Raw genomic sequence first — 20,275 nt, forward strand, 5'->3', positions numbered from 1 at the left:
TCTCGGTTGCCAACATTTTTCTCCCAGCCGTCGCGTGCCAACATCTTTGGCCCCGCGCGCCTCGTTGTTCCACAACTTCACTGACCATCTGTCGCCGGCTGCACAATGTATGTGTCCTGCCAGTACACCGAATGTACGAGCCGTCGCCACACGAGCTCCATGCACAAACTTTGGTCACATATCATATGAGGGGCAAAATGGTCTTTTCAGCTCTCATTTAACACTGTTAAGACTCAAAACGGATGAAAGTGTCATAAAGGGCAAAAAAAATTAGAATCGATGTTAGATAGGGAAGAAGAAGTTTTTCGGTATCAAATAGGGAAACAACATTTAAGATAGTGTTAAATAAGGAATTATTTCCAATGATGGCCGTGTTGATGGGTTAGTGGAGCTCGCTGATAAGTTGTTGTAGCCACCAACATTCAGCGACCGTATTTGCAACAGATCGGTGCTCAACTTCAACACCTGACCTGGAAACCATCAGTTGTTGCTTATGACCAAGACACAAGACTATCACCAATATAGATAAAGAAACCAGAGGTCGACCTGCGTGTGTTAGGGCAGTCAACCCAATCTACATCAAAGTATGCGGCAAGCTCGGTCGATGAAGAACCTCGGAAAGCTAAGTCATAATATGTGGTACCATGGATGTAGCCATTTTACCAGGGCAAGTGGACATCATTTGGTGCATCCATGTGAAGACAGATTTTTCAACAGTGTGTAGGAGATGTCAAGATTCGTCAATGTCAAGCACTGCAATGCTCCCCACGATGTTGTGATATAACGTGACATTATTGTAATCCTTGCCAGCAGAGGCGGAGACTTTAGGCTTCGTTTCAACAAGTGTGGCAGCGGGGATGTAGGTAGACATTGTTGCATGGTCCAAGAGATCTTTGGTGTACCATTCTTGGGACAGAAAGAAACCGGAGGCGGTCCGGCGCACATGAACACCAAGGAAGAAGCTCGGCGGTCCTAGGTCTTTCATCTTGAATTCAGAGTAAAGTTGTGCGATGATCGATTGAAAAAATGGCAGAGATGACGCAGTCCTACTTCCTCGCCCCGCCGGCCTCGCGCTTCAGGGGCACCGACTTCTTCCATCATCCCCTCTTTTGGCATGATTGGGCCCTTGTCGAAGGCCACTGCAACGACCTCCTCCTCTTATACACAGGATGGTCAATTGGTAGATCTCGTAGAGATGAAAGTGATACCTAGGTCTGCAACCTGGCCATGGTATGGTAAGATCCACTACCACGCCCACCGTCATCGGGCTACACCTTCCTCATCTTTGACCCAGCCATGTCATTCCACGACGAGGTGTACATGATGGTCCCGCTTAACAAGATGTACTTCATCCTCGCATCACATTTACTGCAGGGTGAACGGTACCTGTTACTCATACTTCTATTTGGTGGAGAAGAAAGTAAATAAAAGGAGTAAACAAAAGCAACCGTCCGATGTACGATGGACGGTGCGATGGATGGTAAGAAGACAGAAAAGGAGAAACGAAAAATCCCGTTCAACTTCAAACCGCTCTTGCCCTCGCCCTTCTCCTCCTCCGCCGCCACCGCCGTCGCCATGCCGCCGCGTCCCCGGGGCAGGCGCGCGTCTCCTCCGGTGCTGATCCTGGAGGACGAGGACCTCGATTTCGAGGTCAGCTACAGCGAAGGGGAGGACGGGGATGATGGGGGAGGATCGGATTCCTCGTCGTCGTCGTCGGGGGAGGAGCCGGAGGAGGGAACGGATGTAGAGGACGGCGAAAGATCGGATGAGGGGGAGGAGGAGGGGCAGGACGATAGCGTCGCGGAGGGATGCGGGCCGGCCGTGCAATCTAGGGTTCCCGGCGGCGCGACGGCGGAGAGGGCGGCCAACGCCCCCACTTGCCCCGTGTGTATGGAGCCCTGGACCTCCGAAGGCGAGCACCGCATCAGGTGAGGCTGAATTTCTTGCTGGTTCTTGCCTGGTCTGCGTCTGCTAGGTGTCACAAGAACAGGGGTGCTGTGGGCGTTTGTTTCCAAGTAATAATTGGTTACTGGGTTGCAAGAAAATGGGAACTTACAATGTTGTAACGGTAGTACATAATTACTACACATTAGCTCTATGGTCGATGTTGCCTTGAATTTGACGGGCCATGGCTGGTTCCTCGTGGAATCCTTGTTTTTGTTTCCAATTCTCCATGGATATGATGTTTAGATGACTGTTGACTGAAATTGTACTAGATTTTATTTTAGTTGGTCTGGGGATACGGTGTGTAAATGCTAACTAGGTGATATACTCTATGCTGTAGTTGCATTCCTTGTGGGCATGTCTACGGCAGATCTTGCCTGGAGAGATGGTTAACACAGCGTGGTAATGCCAGTGCGACGGTACGTACGCCAAATGGTTTTTCATTTGGAATAACAGCGTGTGCATACATATCCTTCTGCGGAATCAGCTAATCACACTGTCCAATGTGTTGTCTGCTAGTGCCCTCAATGTGGAAGAAGGTTCAAACATAAGGACATTATCAACATCTATGCACCGGAGGTTGCAGTTCCAAATAATGATCTTGAGAAGGTTTGGTTTTGTTTCTCCACTTTGTCTGTTTATTTTGTTTTGGCCGCGATCTGAACACCATTGCTTGTCTGCAGCAATTATGGTTTTGCAGGCAAAAGCTCGAATCCCTTGAGGAAGTGGTAAGCAATTTCCTTATGCTATCTGCGAGCTTCTTTAGTTGCTCACCATGTGCAAAATGCTTTTCTCTTTCTGGTTTGTAGTAGTAAGTTCCTGCTAACATAATTTTTTTTCTTGTCTTAAGGTCCTGAAACAAGGGAAGTTGCTTGACGAGATAATTGCTGAGAAGGTATGCTATAGGTTGTAGCAATCTTTGCTGCTTATTGCATTGCCCAAATTCTAAATGATGAAAATTGTCTCAAGTGCATTGTGTCACTAGATAGTATGTTTGCACCTGTTATTCAGGTACTGTAGTAATGTACAAAGAAGGTATTAGAGGTTCTTTATATTGAACTAATACATCTCTTATGTTGCTTTATTCATCGATTGTTCCTGCATCAGAAAATTTATGCAGCAATGATCAATAGTTGTCAGACTTGTGAGAAACTTATGCTTTCATTTTCTTATGTGTGTGCCTTGCAGAATCACAGGTCAGCAGATGTTGGTGTCTCAAAAAGACAGGTAATACCATTTAAATTTTTCAATGATTATTGACACCACATGAGTGTATATGCCAAATCTTCTTCCTCTGCTTTGTAGAAAATAGCAGAGCACTCAGATGGAAGAACATATCTGGAACCGTCAGCCTCAGCCAGTGCAGCCTCAGCTTCTGGCAACAGTTGCCGTTTTGTTTTACTGGTAAATATTTGTGACAAAGTGCTATTTTCAGCTGCAAATATTCAGCCTATACTATGTACTACATGTTTTACTGATGATGGATGTCTGGTATTCTTGTCTGATCTAAAACATATGGTCATTTTAGTTTTAGTAAAAGCAACATCAAAGTAGAACTTGGGTTGGGCAGGGAATTCATGATTCTGGCCCAGCTTCTGTTAGATATGTAAATTGAAAAATGTTTTGTCAACTATGATTATTTTGTTTCAAATAACACATATAAACCTTGTTCTGTTTGCATGTTATGGTTTAAGAGGTTGAACAGAATATGAACACTCGTAATATGTACCCATCTTATTTTTTGTGACTAAGGAAGCTGAAACTGTTGGTTGTGTTGATTGTCAGATCTTAGAACAGTTTTCACTTGGTCATGAGAATGTGTGATCTGCACATCTCACTTGACCTCACCACAACCCCGTGAAAAATAACTTGGTGGTACTGATGGCTGTCTAATTTTTGTATGGCTTAAAACCACCACACCTGACCAGGGGATGTATCAACAGTACACAATACTCCAGTTTTGTCCCATCCCATGTGTACCTTTTGTGAATAATTGAAATATATTAAAGCAAAGTGGCACCAAATGCTTAGCTAGCGTCGAAAGACCTTCACAATTTGGACTGCTAATTCTCATGGATTATCTGTTTGTTTGAAACCTCTGTGCATTGCCAACATATTTCTTCCACCAATTTTGCAGTTGGATTCTGGCTGGAATTTTATCTTTCCAAAATTGATCTAGCCATTCTTGTAATTTCTTTACCATGCTATACAGAAGGAATTATCTTTTGATGGTGCTCGAGTCATGGGCATAGATGCATCTAACCAAATAATACTTGCTTCTGGGAAGGCACCTGGTGTGGCTGGAGAACATGTTCTTAGAAAGGTATATTCAGATCTCGTTTCCCCCCCCAAATTAATGGATATCACCACTAAAATTTTGAAATACCTTATTGTGATTTTTCAATGTAAACAGATTAGCATGCTATCCAGCCATGAAGCACGTACAATACAGCTTCCTCCTGATACTAAAGTTGTCAAGGACATATGTATCTTGCCTGGTGGCTCTGCTCTTTTTGCATCACTAGGCAAAAGGCTCTCACTCTTTAGGTTTGTCTTGAATTTTTTTATGACAAATGGTGGTTCTTCTGTTTTACTGTCGCCTCTAAGTTAGTTTTATCATTATTTCTTTTGAACACTATTCGTTATATTTGAATCCAGCATGACGATCAACAGTGTTGTTCTTCAATGTAATTTACCGGTAATTATCTGACCTTCCAAATCTTCAACACCTAATGTTTTGTATTTTGAATGGGCAAATTAGGTGAACCAATTTCAGGTAATGACATCATGACCTAATGCTCTATCACACTACCTTGCAGGTTCCTGCTTGGTCATGTTCAGCACATGACTGTGATTCGCATCGCGTTTATGCTGGCTTGCAGGTTCAGCATATTCTGATCTTAAGCATATTGAGTTTTGATACCCTTTGCAAGATTTACATGAATGTCCTTGTGTGTTCTGCAGGATGGCAGGGTTTTGGTATTTGATACTCGTCAGCCTTCAAGACCCTTGCATTCCATGGCGGGGCTATCTAAACATCTGGTCCATACACTCCACTCTGTAACTGATAACAGCGGTTCCAAAAAGGTTCTTTCAGCTTCTGCTATAGGGCCTTGCATGTGGGATGCTGATGGCAATCAAAGCAGGTATGTGATACAGGGATGGCTCAAAAGCATTAATACTATGTGCTTCTTGTCATTACTGATGTCGATTGGCGTTCACCTAGAACTGCCTTTGCAACTTTGCCGATCTGCAAATCGGTTTTGGTTCTCATGTATGTTGTCGTTGTTTTTTGTCAGTCCGAAACTACTACTAGAGGATGATAACCAACGTGTCTGCTTCTCTCTTGCGTGTGCCCCTCCATCGAGCGATCTGTTGGTGGCCTCCTACCGGCCCAAAGCCGATTACTCATCAGGAGACACCGCTGCTCCATCTCAAGCGTACCTATCACAGATGCCGACACAATCTGGTGCAGGAAAACTGGGGCAGCACACCGTCATCAGGAGGACAGGCAATGCATCCTTCGCCGAGGGCAGCACATGCCACTCCAACGTAAGCGAAGTGCGCATGTGCAAATCAGCAACCGTACCTTGCGGGAACGACGAACATCTCTTCGCCTACGGGGACGAGTCACACCGTGGGGTCCTGACCTGGCGACTGCCTTCCCTTGGGGTCCATTCTGGCCTGATACCCCACCGCCAGCCAATCCTCGACCTAAGGTATGCGGGAAGTCAAGCGGGAGGTGGGTACCTTGGGTGCCTGAGCGATGATAAGTTGCAAGTTTACAGAGTTGATAGATAGGTAGAATGGCAGCAGGGATCCAACAGTCATCATAACTTTAGTTCGTGATGATTAGCCCTCCTAATTATGCGGTATGACTGACAGTCCTTTTGCTGTGTACAAAGCAGAACAGCTAGCTGTATATGCACCGTGATGTTGTGATGTAGTGCAAATTAAAGGCAGCGATGTTTATTTCTTACCATGGAAGTGAGAACCTGTTTTGAGTTGTATGTGGTGTATTCCATTTACACCTTTTGATGCCTAACAGAAGAATTTCTTTTGGCTAAGTAAAAAGTGCCGGTAACCGAGGTGGGCATAGTGGTGGGAACATTCTGGGCATTATTATGCCACATGGAGGCAACTCAGGTGAGGTTTTCACGATGAACATTGCTTGTTTAATTTGCCTCTTTTTATTAAGACGCTGAACGTATGGGATTTGCCAATGGCAAATTGAACGTTTTTGTTTTCAATTTATATACGCGAGGGATGGCAAGTTTAGTTGGTAAGCCCGGGAATTCCACCCTTAGTTTGTTTTTTGCCAGAAAATTACCATGCTTGTCAACTAAATTTGCCATCCTCGCGTCAACTAAAGTTGCCATAAAAAACCGTAAGATTTGTCATTCCCGTTCTGTTATTATGTCCCTTCCGTTTGATTTCATTGCACGGTAATCTTGCCCTTCTTGCAGGTCTCCTTGCTCTTGTTTCCTTTTATTCTAAAAGCAAATTTCTCTGCATTTATTCATCGTAATAGGATGCATGCCACCAGTAGAAACCTGAATGCCCTATCTTAATGTATTGCTCTATGAGAAAAGAAAATGGTGCAGGTTGTGCTGGCCATTAATGAGGTTGCAGCTAAAGTATGCTGACTAAGCTTATTAAAAATGTCTGGTTGATGTATGGCATACAATGTTTTTCTTTGGTTTGTGGAATGGATATCAATTTTTTTATGATCTTTTTTGAGCCCTTATATGTCTGCTCTCAATCCACAGAATTGTTATTGTTGCTTTTCCTTACTGGAACAACATAGAAATGGTGAACAGAGACTTCTGGATATGGCCAACTGGTGACATGGTGTCAGAAACTTTGTTTTTTCACCTACATGAATATGAGTCATAGGACCAAGAGCCGAATTGGATTTCCGAAGGTGAGGAGGCTTTTGTACCAATATATGTATATACCAAATGTTTAGGCTATGTTTCTCCCCACCAAAATCAGTATGCATAGTCTATGAAAGGAAAACTGAATCTGAACTGAATTATGTGCTTGGAGTGTAATTTTTTTTAGTGCCTGATAAAGATTTTTTGCGAGAAGTTTTAATTGGGTAAAACTGACGGCGCAGAGAAGCATGCATCAGCTTCTAGTACTGGAATATAGCAATCTCGGTCATGTATAGGCAAAGGAACAAACATAACATTCTTATTGAGCTTATTATACAGTTTCCCCTGTTCTTTCCATCACCATCATCTATAACCACCATTGCCGGGAAACCTGATTTATTACATAAGCATACTACTAGAACTAGAGTCCCTCCCGCCGAACTATGCATATCAGTTTCGGGCTTTCGGTGATAAAGGAACATTATTCTCAAGAGAAGGAAAACAAAGACTTAACAAGGTTGTTGTTCATGGTGCATGTGCTTTGACAGTCCTGCTCGTCTTGTCTTTCCGATGTCACCATACCCTACTAGCCCATCGGAAGCATTTTATTCAGGTCTTTATTAACTCTGAAACACCTTAAATTGCTCACTAGGCAACCAACTTCTGAAACTCTATGAAGCGAGGACACGCTATGCCCCACCAACACTATGCCTAAACGGAGGATCTCCCCATCCTCCCCTTGAACGAGATCACCATGACAGAAATATCATCATGGTACTTTCTCCTTTCGTCATGGGATATCTTGAGCAGTTCATGGTAGTCCATACCTGAAAATCAATAGGCATATGAAGGTACGAACAATTTCAAAAAAAAAACAATAGGCATATGAAGGTACGAACAATTTCAAAAAACGTGTTTATGCAGGCAGGCTTGTGTTGTGCAAAGTATAGAGGGGGTTGCTCACCGGCCTTCCTTGCAGCCCGAAGTAACACTTCTTTGATGAGATGCTCAGCAGGATTGCCCTTGGGATACACAGTTGTGAACATCTCTGCCTCATCAACCACCTCTTTGTTGGTGAAATACTGATAGAGCCCGTCAGACGACAACACCAGGAACTTGTCGTTTGGACCGATACAGTGGTGGTGCAGTGATGGGATGCAATTGATGTAGGGGTCCTTGCCGATGTAATCAATCTTGAAGGACGCTAACAACATACTGTTCCACTTTGGCTGCCAAGTAAAAAATGAGCATCTCTTGAATTATCAGCTGTGCAGATTGACATTTCAGGAAACTTTGATGACTCCATATATTAGCATATGCAAGGAACATGCAGCAAACTATGTTGCTCACAGTTTCAATGGCTTTCATATTTGCATGATGTGATGCATTAATTGCAAGTCACACTCACAATTTTTAGGTTCTTCATCAACATGCATGGCGGGAACAACTATTGTTGAGCTAATGTTGGACTAGCACTAATCAAGTATATAAATGAATTAAAGGGCCTACGCATGAGGTGAGCAACTTATCTCATGGAATTAACTGGAAACACAGACTTCTAGCCCTTGAATGCTAGACTGATAGCATGTTGTTCAGAATAAGTGCACTTTTCCTATGCATCATAATGTGGCATCATAATAGTCTAGCAGAAACATTACACTGACAATGGTCGGAGATGTGCTTTGAACATGCATGTTGAGTAGAAAAGAGACACTGTTGTTGATTGGTGTGTACCTCCTTCAAGTAGCCAGCCCCGAATGCTCTGGTGATGTTGAGTTTCCCCTTCACTCTGCCGTGGATGATGGCGTTGCTATCATTATGTTCGGCCTTGATCCTCTTCACCTCCTGTATCACCCAGATTCCAACAAGCACAAGTTAATAATGGTCAAAACACAAATAAATGCATCACATTAAGGATGATCTAATTAAGAGAGTGTGTACATACCTCCTCAATGGAGGTACTGTGTTCAGCGTTGAGCTGCACGGGCTGTAGGCCATCCATGATCTCGGCCTTCAACTGCTGCAAATCCTTCTCTGTCGCCTTGCCGAGGATGTTATTAAGATTGGGCCACGGCCTCCTCGCCAACACGGCACGACTGTTCCCGACGTTCATCACATACACGTTCTCGCCCTTCATCAGCATCACTAGCACGCATGACCCCATCAGCCCAATCTCCGGGTTGTCAGCCGCGCCCTCCTCCGCTGCCTTAAAAATGCCTCCTCCGTCTCCCTCAGCGCCTGACCCAGCGCCCTGAGGACTCTCTGGTGGATCGTTGGGCTGCCCCCAGACATGGCAGAATTGTTCTTCTCCGGATGTTCTGTCCGACCCCTCTTCGCCGGCTTACGTTCAAATTCTGGGCTATGGATGCCTCCATTCAGGCAAAAGAGATTATCAGAATTGGTTGTTGGCTCATTGCATTGGATGTTGTCCGAGAGCACACCCTTGAGTGTGTGGTTCACGGCAACGTGGAGGTTCGCAAAGAGGTAGTCGGTCGCATCAGGACCGAGGAAGCCGTCGTAAATCCCCACGAACACCCACCCACACTCCTCTGAGACCGCCACCTGGAAGCGGTCCTCGCCAGCCATGCCTTGAGCCCACTGCACATTGTCGCTTGGTGGCGAGCGGTGATCCCCATCGCCTAAGGAATCCATATTTGACACCTCAGTAGGACCCTTTGATAGGAGGTTGTTGCGTGGCACACTAAAATCGAGCCTAGAGCCGGCTGTGGCTAAGGATTTTTCAAGGGGTTGCTCATTGCAACACTGAGAGCCTATGGCGTCGTGTTCATTCATGGGATGAGAAACACTGTCCCGGTGACTAAAAAAGGAGGAGGACGATGAGAAGGAGTGGTCTAGCATACCTGACATGAAGGGCCGCCTTGACAGCTGGTTGGAGATAGTGGATACGGTGCCGGATGAATCCAAGAAGTGGCCAGAAAAGGACAACCTAGTTGGTTGGTCCTGGACCGGTGCAGCGGCGGAGGAGCACGAGCTCTTAACAGTGCACACAGATGATTGCGGTACCATCAACTCATTAAGTAGGCGGAACGACGGTATTGATGATGATGTCGCTTGGTTGGCGTTGATGGCCGCTCCGAATAAAGATAAGAAGGGTGTTTTTGATGAGAGCATATTAGCCATTGGGGACTTGTCGAAGGCGACGACTATTGGCACGTACTTGAAGGACTGTCCATGGATGTCGTTGGGTACCGGGTCCGATGAGACAGCCGGTGCATAGGTTTCGCCAGAGAAGCATGTGTTTTTGGAGATGCCATTGCCCATTTTGTTTTCTTTGGTTTGGGATTTGGGGGACCGGCGGAATGGAGGGGATGGATGAGTAGAAGTTTTCGAAAAGAAAGGGTGGAAGAAGAGTCGTAGGGATTTGACTATAGTTGGAGTTGGGTGACACAGTATAGGGCAATCCTTCCTTAGAGTGAATGTGGTGGCTTTCTTGCTTCCATTACCCTATAACCTACTTCAAGGTGGTGTTGCTAGAATTGCTTCCTAGTTGGGACTTGAGAAACCATGGCACACTCCTATGGTTGTGGAGGAGTTTGGGATGAATTGAAATGGCCTCACCTCCCGTTTATATAGAACTCGGAGCGCACTGCAGACAATTAAATTGTATATCTTCATAGAAGATATCTAGATTTATTGATAGATAGCGGTTTGATTTCTTGAAGATACAGTGACAGATAATGTATTTGTTCTGAGGCGTGGACGTTCAGTTTCAACGCCGAGGAACTTGCTAGCAACAAAATTTGACGGGTGACAGGTCACACATGCTATCTACATCAGGCAACATCGATAGAGGACGAGTGCTATACAGTCATTGCAGATGTATTTTTGTCGCATTTGAATAGTGTGGTATATGAATACTTCAAATTTGGTTTAGCCACTTGCGATGGGGTCAATGAATGACATCCACTGCTTACGATGCCGTTTCGAGTAGTAATGTTCTAACTTATCCGAACCAATCTTCAATAAATGAGACATGTTAGTATGCTAAATTTATTGAAAGATTCAATTCTCGTGTGACCTTGCATGGGGAAAAGGAACATCCCTTGCATCTGTAGACACCAAGTTGCTCGGAGGGGGAGGGGGCAGTGCCACCCTGTCATCGATCTACGTGCAAAAAGTGAAAAGTGGAACACCCCTTGCATCTATGGTATAGAGGCCACCTATGTCTATGAATTGTGGGCCTAAGGACATGGTAGACCATAGAGGTATGCGTTATCTCGGTTTTGAGGATATCTCAATCAAAGAAAGATACAAAATATTTAGGAAAAATTATGTTTGTAGAAATATTTATCTACATAAATTGTTCACCAATAAGTGCATTTAACAACTGCATTTCAGGAACCTATGATCAATTCAGGGTGAAAAATACATCAAAATGTACCATTACTTTACAAATTGTACAACTGGCACGAGTTATGGAATATATTATGGTAAAGCATCCACAAAAGGAAGTAGCTGGCACCACAAAATCAGTCGTACCATAATACAATCATTGCACAATGAACATATGCTTGTTACACCAGAACAAAGAATGCTATGCTTTACCATATATAATATCTTTTATTCCATTAACAAAACCTACCTAAAAAGAGTTCATAGATGAAGCAGTTGATCCTTCCTATAACTACATGCCACTTCATCAAGTCACATATTTGTTCAATAAAAGAACGGCCATAACAAGTAAGATGCATGCAAACAGGCCTCACCGAGGGGGGGGGGGGTCCTACTTGGCGCTCACACAACCGTCTCGTTTGGATCGGCCACTACAAGAAATATGTCAACTTGCGACCATCACTATTGGTTGCTGAAAGGTCATTGTTTTTTATTTGCGACCTTTTTGTGACAAAAAACAGGTGGTCAAAAGCTGGCGGTCGTAAACTGAAATCAACAACCTTCTTTGTGATATGTAAAAGGTCGTTGGTTCCACGACCAAATTTTTGGTCACTAGTAGCCTCCCCGGGCCACGTAGGTGAAGGAAATATGCCCCAGAGGCAATAATAAAGTTGTTATTTATATTTCCTTATATCATGATAAATGTTTATTATTCATGCTACAATTGTATTAACCGAAAACTTAGTACATGTGTGAATACATATACAAACAGAGTGTCACTAGTATGCCTCTACTTGACTAGCTCATTGAATCAAAGATGGTTAAGTTTCCTAGCCATAGAAATGAGTTGTCATTTGATTAACGGGATCACATCATTAGAGAATGATGTGATTGACTTGACCCATTCCGTTAGCTTAGCATTTGACCGTTTAGTTTGTTGCTATTGCTTTCTTCATGACTTATACATGTTCCTATGACTATGAGATTATGCAATTCCCGAGTACCAGAGAAACACTTTGTGTGCTACCAAATGTCAGAACGTAACTGGGTGATTATAAAGGTGCTCTACAGGTGTCTCCGATGGTACTCGTTGAGTTGTCATAGATCGAGATTAGGATTTGTCACTGCGATTGTCGGAGAGGTATCTCTGGGCCCTCTCGGTAATGCACATCACTATAAGCCTTGCAAGCAATGTGACTAATGAGTTAGTTGCGGGTTGATACATTACGGAACGAGTAAAGAGACTTGCCGGTAACGAGATTGAACTAGGTATTGAGATACCGACGATCGAATCTCGGGCAAGTAACATACGATGGCAAAGGGAACAACGTATGTTGTTATGTGGTTCGACTGATAAAGATCTTCATAGAATATGTAGGAACCAATATGGGCATCCAGGTTTCACTATTGGTTATTGACCAGAGAAGTGTCTCGGTCATGTCAACATAGTTCTCGAACCCGTAGGGTCCGCACGCTTAACGTTCATTGACGATATAGTATTTATGAGTTATGTATGTTGGTAACCGAATGTTTTTCGGAGTTCCGGATAAGATCACAGACATGACGAGGAACTACGGAATGGTCCGGAGATAAAGTTTGATATATGGGATAATAGTGTTTGGTCTCCGGAAGGGTTCCGGAATTCACCGGAATGGGTTACGGATGTTTCCCGAAATGTTTGGGTACGAGAACACTTTATTTGGGCCAAAGCGCAAAAGGAAGTTTTGCGGAGTCCAGGGGCTAGACGCCAGGGTCCCTGGCGTCTGGGTCCAGACGCCGGGAACCCTGGCGTCTGGCCCTGGAGTCCGAGAAGGACTCTTGCCTTTCGGGTGAAACCGACTTTGTGAAGGCTTTTACTCCAAGTTTCGACCCCAAGGCTCAACATATAAATAGAGGGGTAGGGCTGGCACCCAAGAACATCAAGAAACACCAAGACGTGTGCCGGCAACCCCGTCCCCTCTAGTTTCGTAGTGCTTAGGCGAAGCCCTGTGGAGATTGTTCTTCACCAACACCGTCACCACACCGTCGTGCTGCCGGAACTCATCTACTACTTCGCCCCTCTTGCTGGATCAAGAAGGCGAAGACGTTATGGAGCTGAACGCGAAGGTGCCGTACATTCGGTACTTGATCGGGACGGATCGTGAAGGTGTACGACTACATCAACCACGTTGATAAACGCTTCCGCTTTCGGTCTATGAGGGTACGTAGACATACTCTCCCCTCTCGTTGCTATGCATCACCATGATCTTGCGTGTGCGTAGGAATTTTTTTGAAATTACCGCATTCCCAACAGTGGTATCAGAGCCAGGTTTATGCGTAGATGTTATATGCATGAGTAGAACACAAGTGAGTTGTGGGCGATACAAGTCATACTGCTTACCAGCATGTCATACGTTGGTTCGGCGGTATTGTTGGATGAAGTGGCTCGGACCGACATTACGCGTACGCTTACACGAGATTGGTTCTACCGACGTGCTTTGCACACAGGTGACTGGCGGGTGTCAGTTTCTCCAACTTTATTTGAACCGAGTGTGACTACGCTCGGTCCCTGTTGAAGGTTAAAATAGCACTAACTTGACGAACTATCGTTGTGGTTTTGATGCGTAGGTAAGAACGGTTCTTGTTCAGCCCATAGCAGCCACGTAAAACTTGCAACAACAAAGTAGAGAATGTCTAACTTGTTTTTGTAGGTCATGTTGTGATGTGATATGGTCAAGGCATGATGCTATATTTTATTGTATGAGATGATCATGTTTTGTAACGGAGTTATCGGCAACTGGCAGGAGCCATATGGTTGTCGCTTTATTGTATGAAATGCAATCACCATGTAATTGCTTTACTTTATCACTAAGCGGTAGCGATAGTCGTAGAAGAAATAGTTGGCGAGACGACAACGATGCTACGATGAAGATCAAGGTGTCGCGCCGATGACGATGGTGATCATGATGGTGCTTTGGAGATGGAGATAAAAGGCACAAGATGATGATGGCCATATCATATCACTTATATTGATTGCATGTGATGTTTATCCTTTATGCATCTTATACTGCTTTGATTGACGGTACCATTATAAGATGATCTCTCACTAAAAATTTCAAGGTACAAGTGTTCTCCCTGAGTATGCACCGTTGCAAAAGATCACCGTGCCGAGACACCACGTGATGATCGGGTGTGATAAGCTCAACGTTCTTATACAACGGGTGCAAGCCAGTTTTTGCACACGCAGAATACTCGGGTTAAACTTGATGAGCCTAGCATATGCAGATATGGCCTCGGAACACTGAGACCGAAAGGTCGATCATGAATCATATAGTAGTATGATCAACATAGTGATGTTCACCATTGAAAACTACTCCATCTCACGTGATGATCGGACATGGTTTAGTTGATATGGATCACGTGATCACTTGGATGATTAGAGGGATGTCTATCTAAGTGGGAGTTCTTAAGTAATATGATTAATTGAACTTTAATTTATCATGAACTTAGTCCTGATAGTATTTGCATAACTATGTTGTAGATCAATAGCTCGTGATGTAGCTCCCCGTTTATTTTGATATGTTCCTAGAGAAAAACTAAGTTGAAAGATGTTAGTAGCAATGATGCGGATTAGATCCGTAAGCTGAGGATTATCCTCATTGCTGCACAGAAGAATTATGTCCTTGATGCATCGCTAGGTGACAGACCGATTGCAGGAGCAGATGCAGACGTTATGAACGCTTGGCGAGCTCGATATGATGACTACTTGATAGTTTAGTGCATCATGCTTTACAACTTAGAATCGGGGCTTCAAAGACGTTTTGAATGCCACGGAGCATATGAGATGTTTCAAGAGTTGAAATAAGTATTTCAGACTCATGCCCATGTCAAAAAAGGTATGAGACCTTTGACAAGCACTTTGCCTACAAGATGGAGGAGAATAGCTCAGCTAGTGAGCATGTGTTCAGAATGTCTGAGTACTACAATCACTTGAATCAAGTGGGAGTTAATCTTCCAGATAAGATACTGATTGGCAGAGTTCTCTAGTCACTATCACCAAGTTACTGGAACTTCATGATGAACTATAATATGCAAGGGATAACGAAAACGATTCCGAAGCTCTTCGTGATGCTGGAATCTACGAAGGTAGAAATCAAGAAAATCATCAAGTGTTGATGGTTGACAAGACCACTAGTTTCAAGAAAAGGGCAAAGGGAAGAAGGGGAACTTCAAGAAGAACGGCAAGCAAGTTGCTTCTCAAGTGAAGAAGCCCAAGTCTAGACCTAAGCCTGAGACTAAGTGCTTCTACTGCAAAGGGTCTGGTCACTGGAAGCAGAACTGCCCCAAGTATTTGGCGGATAAGAAGGATGGCAAAGTGAACAAGGGTATATTTGATATACATGTTATTGATGTGTATTTTACTAGTGTTTATAGAAACCCCTCAGTATTTGATACTAGTTCAGTTGCTGAGATTAGTAACTCAAAACGGGAGTTGCAGAATGAACAGAGACTAGTTAAGGGTGAAGTTACGATGTGTGTTGGAAGTGGTTCCAAGATTGATATGATCATCATCGCACACTCCCTATACTTTCGGGATTAGTGTTGAACCTAAATAAATGTTATTTGGTGTTTGCGTTAAGCATGAATGTGATTTGATCATGTTTATTGCAATACAGTTATTCATTTAAAGTCAGAGAATAATTGTTGTTCTGTTTACATGAATAAAACCTTCAATGGTCATACACCCAAGGTGAATGGTTTATCTCGATCATAGTGATACACATATTCATAACATTGAAGCCAAAAGATGCAAAGTTAATAATGATAGTGCAACTTATTTGTGGCACTGCCGTTTAGGTCATATTGGTGTAAAGCGCATGAAGAAAATCCATGCCGATGGGATTTTGGAATCACTTGATTATGAATCAGTTGATGCTTGCGAACCATGCCTCATGGGAAAGATGACTAAGACTCCGTTCTCCGGAACAATGGAGCAAGCAACAAACTTGTTGGAAATAATACATACTGATGTATGCAGACCGATGAGTGTTGAGGCTCGCGGCAGGTATCATTATTTTCTGACCTTCACAGATGATTTGAGTAAGATAGGGGTATATCTTCTTGATGAAACATAAATCTAAAACATTTGAAAAGTTCAAATAATTTCAGAGTGAAGTGGAAAATCATCGTAACAAGAAAATAAAGTTTCTATGATCTGATCATGGAGGAGAATATTTGAGTTACGAGTTTGGTCTTCATTTGAAACAATGCGGAATAGTTTCGCAACTCACGCCACCTGGAACACCATGATGTGTACTACACAATCTTCTTCTTGTAGACGTTGTTGGGCCTCCAAGTGCAGAGGTTTGTAGGACAGTAGAAAATTTCCCTCAAGTGGATGACCTAAGGTTTATCAATCTGTAGGAGGCGTAGGATGAAGATGGTCTCTCTCAAGCAACCCTGCAACCAAATAACAAAGAGTCTCTTGTGTCCCCAACACACCCAATACAATGGTAAATTGTATAGGTGCACTAGTTCGGTGAAGAGATGGTGATACAAGTGCAATATGGATAGTAGATAAAGGTATTTGTAATCTGAAATTATAAAAACAACAAGGTAACTATTGATAAAAGTGAGCGTAAACGGTATTGCAATGCGTTGAAACAAGGCCTAGGGTTCATACTTTCACTAGTGCAAGTCCTCTCAACAATAATAAACTAATTGGATCATATAACTATCCCTCAACATGCAACAAAGAGTCACTCCAAAGTCACTAATAGCGGAGAACAAACGAAGAGATTATGGTACGGTACGAAACCACCTCAAAGTTATTCTTTGCAATCAATCTGTTGGGCTATTCCTATAGGTGTCACAAACAGCCCTAGAGTTCGTACTAGAATAACACCTTAAGACACAAATCAATCAAAACCCTAATGTCACCTAGATACTCCAATGTCACCTCAAGTATCCGTGGGCATGATTTTACGATATGCATCACACAATCTCAGATTCATCTATTCAACCAACACATAGAACCTCAAAGAGTGCCCCAAAGTTTCTACCGGAGAATCACGACGAAAACGTGTGACAACCCCTATGCATAGGTTCATGGGCGGAACCCGCAAGTTGATCACCGAAACATACATCAAGTGAACCACGTGATCTCCCATTGTCACCACAGATACGCACGGCAAGACATACATCAAGTGTTCTCAAATCTTTAAATACTCAATCTGATAAGATAACTTCAAAGGGGAAACTCAATCCATTACAAGAGAGTAGAGGGGGAGAAAACATCATAGGATCCAACTATAATAGCAAAGCTCACGATACATCAAGATCGTACCACCTCAAGAACACGAGAGAGAGAGATCAAACACATAGCTACTGGTACATACCCTTAGCCCCGAGGGAGAACTACTCCCTCCTTGTCATGGAGAGGACCGGGATGATGAAGATGGCCAGAGAGGGATTGCCCCCTCCGGCAGGGTGCCAGAACGGGTCTAGATTGGTTTTCGATGGCTACGGAGGCTTCTGGCGGCGGAACTCCCGATCTATTGTGCTCTCGGATGTTTTTAGGGTATATGGAAATATATATGCGGAAGAAGTACGTCAGGGGATCCACGAGGGGCCCGCGAGGGTGGAGGCGCGCCCCCTGCCTCGTGGCCTCCTTGTTGCTTCCCTTACGTGGACTCCAAGTCTCCCGGGTTGCTTTCCTTCCAAAAATAAGTTCCGTGAAGTTTCAGGTCAATTGGACTCCGTTTGATTTTCCTTTTCTGCGATACTCTAAAACAAGGAAAAAAACAGAAACTGGCACTGGGCTCTAGGTTAATAGGTTAGTCCCAAAGATCATATAAAATAGCATATAAATGCATATAAAACATCCAAGGTTGATAATATAATAGCATGGAACAATAAAAAATTATAGATACGTTGGAGACGTATCAGCATCCCCAAGCTTAATTCCTGCTCGTCCTCGAGTAGGTAAATGATAAAAACAGAATTTTTGATGTGGAATGCTACCTAACATATTTATCCATGTAATCTTCTTTATTGTGGCAAGAATATTCAGATCCATAAGATTCAAGACAAAAGTTTAATATTGACATACAAATAATAATACTTCAAGCATACTAACAAAGCAATCATGTCTTCTCAAAATAACACGGCCAAAGAAAGCTATCCCTACAAAATCATATAGTCTGGCTATGCTCCATCTTCACCACACAAAGTATATAAATCATGCACAAACCCGATGACAAGCCAAGCAATTGTTTCATACTCTAACTTTTTCAAAACTTTTTCAATCTTCACGCAATACATGAGCGTGAGCCATGGATATAGCACTATAGGTGGAATAGAATGGTGGTTGTGGAGAAGACAAAAAGGAGGAGATAGTCTCACATCAACTAGGCGTATCAACGGGCTATGGAGATGCCCATCAATAGATATCAATGTGAGTGAGTAGGGATTGCCATGCAACGGATGCACTAGAGCTATAAGTGTATGAAAGCTCAAAAAGAAACTAAGTGAGTGTGCATCCAACTTGCTTGCTCACGAAGACCTAGCGCATTTTGAGGAAGCCCATCATTGGAATATACAAGCCAAGTTCTATAATGAAAGATTCCCACTAGTATATGAAAGTGACAACATAGGAGACTCTCTATCATGAAGATCATGGTGCTACTTTGAAGCACAAGTGTGGTAAAAGGATAGTAGCATTGCCCCTTCTCTCTTTTTCTCTCTTTTTTTATTTTATTTTTTTATTTGGGCCTTTTCTCTTTTTTATGGCCTCTTTTCTCTTCTTCTTTTTTTTATATGGGCTTCTTTGGCCTCTTTTATTTATTTATTTTCGTCCGGAGTCTCATCCCGACTTGTGGGGGAATCATAGTCTCCATCATCCTTTCCTCACTAGGACAATGCTCTAATAATGATGATCATCACACTTTTATTTACTTACAACTCAAAAATTACAACTCGATACTTAGAATAAGATATGACTCTATATGAATGCCTCCGGTGGTGTACCGGGATGTGCAATGATGCATGAGTGACATGTATGAAAGAATTATGAACGGTGGCTTTGCCACAAATATGATGTCAACTACATGATCATGCAAAGCAATATGACAATGATGGAGCGTGTCATAATAAGCGGAATGGTGGAAAGTTGCATGGAAATATATCTCGGAATGGCTATGGAAATGTCATAATAGGTAGGTATGGTGGCTGTTTTGAGGAAGTTATATGGTGGGTTTATGTTACCGGCGAAAGTTGCGCCGTACTAGAGAGGCTAGCAATGGTGGAAGGGTGAGAGTGCGTATAATCCATGGACTCAACATTAGTCATAAAGAACTCACATACTTATTGCAAAAATCTATTAGTTATCAAAACAAAGTACTACGTGCATGCTCCTAGGGGGATAGATTGGTAGGAAAAGACCATCGCTCGTCCCCGATCGCCACTCATAAGGAAGACAATCAATAAATAAATCATGCTCCTACTTCATCACATAACGGTTCACCATACGTGCATGCTATGGGAATCACAAACTTCAATACAAGTATCTCTCAAATTCACAATTACTCAACTATCATGACTCTAATATCACCATCTCCATATCTCAAAACAATTATCAAGTATCAAACTTCTCTTAGTATTGAATGCACTTTATATGAAAGTTTTTATTATATCCCTCTTGGATGCCCATCATATTAGGACTAAATTCATAACCAAAGCAAATTACCATGATGTTTAGGACTCTCGAAATAATATAAGTGACACATGAGAGTTCATCTATTTCTATAAAATAAAACCACCATCGTGCTCTAAAAGATATAAGTGAAGCACTAGAGCAATAACACACTACTCCGAAAGATGTAAGTGAAGATCAATGAGTAGTCGAATAATTATGCAACTATGTGAAGACTCTCTAACATTTAAGAATTTCAGATCTTGGTATTTTATTCAAACAGCAAGCAAAGCTAAAGAAAATAAAATGACGCTCCAAGCAAAACATATCATGTGGGGAATAAAAATATAGCTCCAAGTAAAGTTACCGATGAACGAAGACGAAAGAGGGGATGCCTTCCGGGGCATCCCCAAGCTTAGGCTCTTGCCAC

General features: G+C 43.0%; 1 protein-coding gene and 1 pseudogene across 1 annotated transcript; one reads left to right on the forward strand and one right to left on the reverse strand.

Moving 5' to 3' along the window:
- The first annotated feature begins 1,499 nt into the window (after positions 1 to 1,499).
- Positions 1,500 to 5,954, forward strand: LOC123106160 (E3 ubiquitin-protein ligase RFWD3). Its single transcript, XM_044528381.1, has 13 exons — positions 1,500 to 1,928; positions 2,285 to 2,363; positions 2,464 to 2,553; positions 2,628 to 2,672; positions 2,795 to 2,839; positions 3,133 to 3,171; positions 3,250 to 3,348; positions 4,157 to 4,267; positions 4,358 to 4,491; positions 4,603 to 4,642; positions 4,764 to 4,826; positions 4,909 to 5,090; positions 5,244 to 5,954. Exons 1-13 carry the CDS (start codon positions 1,576 to 1,578, stop codon positions 5,743 to 5,745), a joined length of 1,782 nt encoding a protein of 593 aa, XP_044384316.1. The 5' UTR covers positions 1,500 to 1,575; the 3' UTR covers positions 5,746 to 5,954.
- Positions 5,955 to 7,159: 1,205 nt separating this feature from the next.
- On the reverse strand, positions 7,160 to 10,309 carry LOC123108539 (probable protein phosphatase 2C 31; annotated as a pseudogene).
- Between the last annotated feature and the right edge of the window lie 9,966 nt (positions 10,310 to 20,275).

This window comes from Triticum aestivum, chromosome 5A (genome assembly GCF_018294505.1).
Source record: "Triticum aestivum cultivar Chinese Spring chromosome 5A, IWGSC CS RefSeq v2.1, whole genome shotgun sequence".
Taxonomy (NCBI): Eukaryota; Viridiplantae; Streptophyta; class Magnoliopsida; order Poales; family Poaceae; genus Triticum; species Triticum aestivum.